This window comes from Chrysochloris asiatica, unplaced genomic scaffold (assembly GCF_000296735.1).
Source record: "Chrysochloris asiatica unplaced genomic scaffold, ChrAsi1.0 scaffold00086, whole genome shotgun sequence".
Lineage (NCBI taxonomy): Eukaryota > Metazoa > Chordata > Mammalia > Afrosoricida > Chrysochloridae > Chrysochloris > Chrysochloris asiatica.
This window is the reverse complement of record NW_006408604.1, coordinates 6,420,953-6,427,136: the sequence shown is the minus strand read 5'-3', so window position 1 is coordinate 6,427,136 and position 6,184 is coordinate 6,420,953. Positions and strand designations below refer to the sequence as shown.

General features: G+C 36.9%; 1 protein-coding gene across 1 annotated transcript in view; it reads right to left on the bottom strand.

Annotated features, from left to right (window-relative positions):
- The window catches only part of SLC15A5 (solute carrier family 15, member 5), a 141,220-nt gene that overhangs the window by 27,916 nt on the left and 107,120 nt on the right, over nt 1–6,184 (bottom strand). Inside the window, exon 7 of the mRNA XM_006866064.1 lies at nt 2,234–2,365. Within this exon, the coding sequence (XP_006866126.1) occupies nt 2,234–2,365 (132 nt within the window). The remainder of the gene's footprint in view (nt 1–2,233; nt 2,366–6,184) is intronic.

Below are 6,184 nucleotides of genomic sequence, written 5' to 3'. Positions count from 1 at the left end.
GAAGTAATCTACAACAGACTTGGGTTTTGAAAAGTTTTTGCGAGATGGGCACCAAAACTACTATTTATACCAGAAGAGCACAAACAGAAGTATTTGGACATCCGTAAAAAAAAACCCACAAACAACAACAACAACAACAACAACAAAAAAAACTTTGGACTAATACTCAAAGGAAGGTAAAATTTTCTTAACAAAATCATTACTGATGATGAGACATGGATTGATCACTAATAGCTGCTTGGTGCTGACATTGGTGTTGAATTGAATTTCGGCATCAGTTTCAGAATGCTGAAGCTCAGATATCAACGACTAGTTGCAATGACTGCCTCACTTTCCCTTTTATGTCATAATTGTTGCATATTTGGAATGTGGGTGAGGATATTACCATCTTTACAAGATTCTTGCAATAAGTGTGATAATATATAAAATGCTTTTAACACATTATGCAAATTATCATTAAATGTTTAGTTTCTTAAACACATATTTGATATTATAGATTTATGTAAAATGTAAACTAGTGATGATATTTGATTTTGAAGTTCTTCTAGAATATGTAAAATCTCACCTGATTATAGAAATTTATTTTTAGCAACATTTTTGGAAATATCTTCATTGAAAATAGCATGAAGAAAGGAAATGCATACTCAGTACCTAAAATATTTCCAGTACATATATTGGTAAGACTTTCCCAAACTCTCTTACAGAATTTAAATACAAGTGCTTTCTCCTCTGTTTACATTACCAGAGAAGTCAGAAATTTACTGCAGTTCACATAGTAACTTATGACACTTTTGATTTGAGCTCTTTTATTAATGGGACTATGCTTTTGCCTATTTCAAATAACTAAGAAAAGGAAGGAATTTGATCTTGTCAAGTACCAATCAAGATAAGTAACTTTGCTCCCTAGAACTATACTATGCCAGGCATTGAATGTATTGACCTTAATTTTATTACTTTCTTGTGTCCCTGATGATTGTGTGAGGGTTGTAGTTGTTGTTAAGAGCTGTTGAGTCGGTTCCAACTCATAGCAACCCCATATAGGGTTTCTAAGAAGCAGCTGATGGGTTTGAAATGTTGACCTAGTGGTGGTTCACAGTCCATTGCTGATCTTACAGTGCACACCAGGAGGTCTTCACTTCTCTTGGAATCCCCTGTGACTTATATGGCTCCTGAAACAGAATTGTTGAGTGCAGTGGAGTCAATTCTGACTCATAGCAACTTTGTATAGTGTTTCCAAGGAGTGACTGGGTTTGAACCACTGACCTAGTGTTTAGCAGTCCAGTTCTTATCCTACAGTGTCAGACCAGAACTCCTGACATAGAATAGGTCACCAGTACTATTTGAATGGTGATTAACCGTTAAAAGGAGTTTCCTTATTCACAGAAGTTAGTTTTTTCCTTATTCATAGAAGTTAATAATTCACAAAAGTTAGTTTGAAAGTAGGTAAATAAAACTTTTTGTTGTAAGAGAACACAAATGAGTACTTTTATTACATTAAGTGTAGAACTGTATGTATTTTTGAAAACAGGGAAGGATAAGATTACAGTATTTTCCATAAAATGAACAAAAGCAAGTTAAAGTAAAATTTAAGTTATATTAACATATTAGAATAAATAAAGAAAAATAGTTCATGGATTTACAATTTAATAAAGATAACTCATCATCATTGCCATCCTGTCTGATTTTTCCACTAGCACATGTAACCAAATAATAGTACTTTTTACATTTGCAATTGAAATGTTTTTGGTTCCCAAGACCATTTCTTGTTCAACTCACACTTTCTCTTTGGCTGCATAGACATGGTTTTTGGTAAATTAGGGTGGGGAGTGATCATCCAGTTACCCTGTATTTACACAGGCCTTACCTTTTCTGAGGCTTGTTTATGCTAATCATGAGGCATTATTGAATATGGCCTCCGTGAAAGACCTAATAGGACTATAATGACCAGTTTGTTTTAAAATACACTAAAGAAAGACAGCAGACAGTGTCTCCTGAGAAGTGACATTCTGTAATTACCTCCTCCTATCAAAAGAAAACAATTCCCAGAAATTAATGAATACAGCAAGAGTCTATTTCCTATCTTAATTCTATCTTAATTGCAAAAGTGGATCAATTAAAAGAAAAAAAAAAACACAAAAAACCCTGCACTGGCAAAGCCACTCTCTTAAGGTTTTGTCTTCCAATTCCTTAGCCATCAAACCAACATATATAAACACCATGAACTTATTTTTACCTTCTGATATGAAATACACCAACTCCACCAGCACTGCTCCCATGAAACAACCAAATCCATTGAACAGTGACAAAAAATTCATAGAGGTTCCTCTGATGGTACTTGGAACAAATGTGTATGATAGTACAGATACTGAGAGACAAAAAAAAAGATTAGAATTTAGGACATTCTTCCTAAAACACTTTCAAAAGTATTGTCTAAATTATTGTTGATCATACCTCAAATAGAATTTACTGGTAGTGTCAAAATTTGGGTTGGATTTTATTAAGGTCACTAGAAGTCCTGGTGTGGTTCTGTGGGTTAATGCACCAGACTGCAAAGCTGTTTGAACTGCAAGGCCAGCAGTTCAAGCTCACCAGTCACTCCTTGGAAACCCTATACAGGGTTGCTATGGGTTGGAACTGACTTGATGGTACTTAACAACAACAACAACAACAGCATCACAGTAAGATAAGGAGTACTGGTGTGGCACTGTGGGTTAATGTGCTGGACTACAAAGTCATTTGAATCGCAAGATCAGTGGCTCAAGCTTACAAGCCACTCCTTGGAAATCCTATACAGGGTTGCTATGGGTCAGCACTGACTCGATGGCATATAACAACAACAACATAGTAAGATAATAAATATTGCAATGTACAGATATCTATAGAGGTGATGGTGATGTGCTCATAGTGATCCTGTATAGAGTTTCTGAGATTAAATCTTTAAGAAAGCCGAAAGACTCATCTTTCTCCCATGAAGTGTCTGCTAGATTTGAAATGCTGATCTTTCGGTGAACAGCCTAACTCATAACCCACTACACCACCAGGGCTCCTTACAGATGTCTATAAGTAAGAAAGTATGACAAAGTACTTCCCTGTACAGCTTTTAAAATAGTTTGATTACTTGGTGGTGGTGGTTGTTGTTAGGTGCCATGGCGTCTGCTCTGACTCATAGCGACCTTATGTTATTCATAGTGACCCTATGCATAACATAACGAAACACCGCCTGGTTTCGTGCCATCCTTACTTGTTGCTACCCTTGAGCCCTCTGCTACTGACACTGTGACAGTCCATCTCATTGAGGAGGTCTTCTGCTTTTTCACTGACCTTTGACTTTACCAAACATAATGTCCTTCTCCAGGGACTGGTCTCTTCTGATAATATGTCCGACGTATGAGAGATGAAGCCTCATCATGCTAGCTTCAAAGGAGCATTCTGGTTGTACTTCTCACACAGATATGACTGTTCTTCTGACAGTCCATGGTACTTTCAATATTAACTCTCCAAAAATGCATCAATTCATCTATCGTTTTCCTTATTCATTGTCCAACTTTCACATGCATATGAGGCTGTTGAAAATATCATGACTTAGGTCAGGTGTACCTAAGTCTTCAAACTGGCATCTTTACTCTTGAACACTTTAAAGCGGTCTTGTGCAGCACATTTTCCTAATGCAATACGTTGTTTCACTCCTTGACTGCTACCTCCATATGTGGCACTGTGGTTTAATGCGCTGGACTGCAAAGTCGGTTTGAATTGCAAGGTCTGCAGTTCAAGCTCACCAGCTGCTCCTATTAACCATATACAGGGTCGCAATGGGTTGGACCCAACTTGATGGCACTTAGCAACAACAATATACATAAGAATGTTGATTGTAGATTTAAGCAAAATGAAGTCTTTTGACAACTTCAACATTTTCTTCATTTATCTTGATGATATTTATTAGTCAAGTGGTAAGGATTTTTGTTTTCTTTACATTGAGATGTAATCTGTACTGCAATCTTCATCAGTATTTTAAGTTTCTTTGCTTTCAGCAAGCAAGTTTGTATCATCTGCATATCACAGGTTGTTAATGAGCCATCCTCCAATCCTGATGACACATTGTTCTTCATATAATTCAGCTTCTTGGATTATTTGCTCAGCATACAGATTGAGTAAAATGGTGAAAGGACACAACTCTAACACACACTTTTCCTAATTGTAAACCATTCAGTGTTCTCTTGTTCTGGGGAATGACGGCCTCTTGGTCTATTTACAGGTCCCTGTGAGTTAATGTGCCAGACTGCAAAGCCATTTGAACGGCAAGGTCGGGGGTTCAAGCTCACCAGCTGCTCCTTGGAAACCCTATACAGGGTCGCTATGGGTGGGAATTGACTCAAGGACACTTGACAACAACAACAACAACAACAACAACAACAACGAGTACAATCAAGTGTTCTAGGAAAACTATGCTTTGCAATGTTATTCATAGCTTGTCATGACCCACTCAGTCACAATCCTTTGTATTGTTAATAAAGCACAAGTAAACATCTTTCTGGTATTAGCTGCTTTCAGCCAAGATCCTTCTGATATCATCAGTGATATCCATACTTCCACATCCTCTTCTGAGTTTCTGTCAGTTCCCTGCTGATGTACTCTTACAGTTATGAAATCAACAAGATTTTACTAGCACGTGATATTAATGATATTATTCAATTATTTCCGTATTCTGTTAGGGTATCTCACTGTGAAAGTGGCAAAAATGTGGGTCTCTTCCAATTGGTTAGCCAGGTAGCTGTATTCCAAATTTCTTGGCATAGATGAGTGAGTACCTCTAATGCTGTATCAGTTTGTTGAAAGATTTCCTTTGCATTCCATCAATTCCTGGAGCTTTGTTTTTTTGCCAATACCTTCTGTGCAGCCTGGACTTCTTTCTTCAGTACCGGTAGTTGCTGATCACATGCTGCCTTTTGAAACAGTTCAACACTGACCATTTCTTTTTGGTATAGTGACTATGTGTATATCTTCGATCATCTTTTGATGCTTTCTGCATCATTCAATATTTTGCTCATGAAGTCCTTCAATATTAAAAGTCTAGGTTTGAATTTTTTTTTCAATTCTTTCAGCTGGAGAAATGCTGAGCGTGTTCTTCCCTTTTTGGCTTTCTAACTCAAGGTCTTTACACATTTCATTATAATGCTTGTCTTTGTCTTCTCATCTGTTCTTTGAAATTTTCTGTTGAGCTCTTTGACTTCCTCATTTCTTCCATTCACTTTAACATCTCTATACTGGAGAGCAAGTTTCATTCTCTTCTGACATCCATTTTTGTCTTTTCTTTTTTTCCTGTCTTTTAAATGACATTTTACTTTCTTCCTGTATGATGTTGAGCACTTGTTAGATATTTCAATATAGTCCCCCAAATTTCACACCAGTTTTGGAATTTGAATATTTCTGGTGACTTTAGTATTGAGGTGAGATCTGTGCTAGATAATATCATGATAATACACTAATTTTTAGATTAGTGTATAGAGATCTCTGATTCTATGATCATTAGTTTCTTCATGCAAAATGTGAATTAATCAGGTAAAATTAGCATAGTGGTTAAGAGCAGGACTCTGGAGTTAAACAAGATTGTGCTGAAATTCCAAGTCAACTATTTACTGTCTCTGTGATTATAGATAATTGCCTAAACTCTAAAAGCCTCAATGTCCTCCTCTATGAAATAGCAACAATATCATTATTCACTTTTGCAGAGGTGCTGTAAGACTTACCTGCTGTAATGCACTTAAAGTACTTAGCACAACACTTGACTTTTAGGGACTGAATAAAGTTTAGTAATTTTCAATGATGTTGATTTTTACAAATCAAATAGCACCTACTTTTTGCAATTCCCTGTGCCATGCCCTTTAAATGCAGAGCTCTGGTTACGAATCGGGCTGCGAACCTTAAGGTCAGCGGTTCGAAACTACCAGCTGCACCGTGGGAGAAAGATGAGACTTTCTACTCCCGTAAAGATTTACACCCTCGGAAACCCTATACAGGGTCGCTATGGGTCAGAACCGACTCGATGGCACATAACAACAACAACAACAATCTTGTTTAAGGAGAGAGACCTAGGAGAGATAATAACTTAAGCATCAGGTCTCTATGATGGTTGTCTTCTTTCAAGTTTTCCTGTAGTAGCAGTACTAATGATGACAAAAGGTTTGGA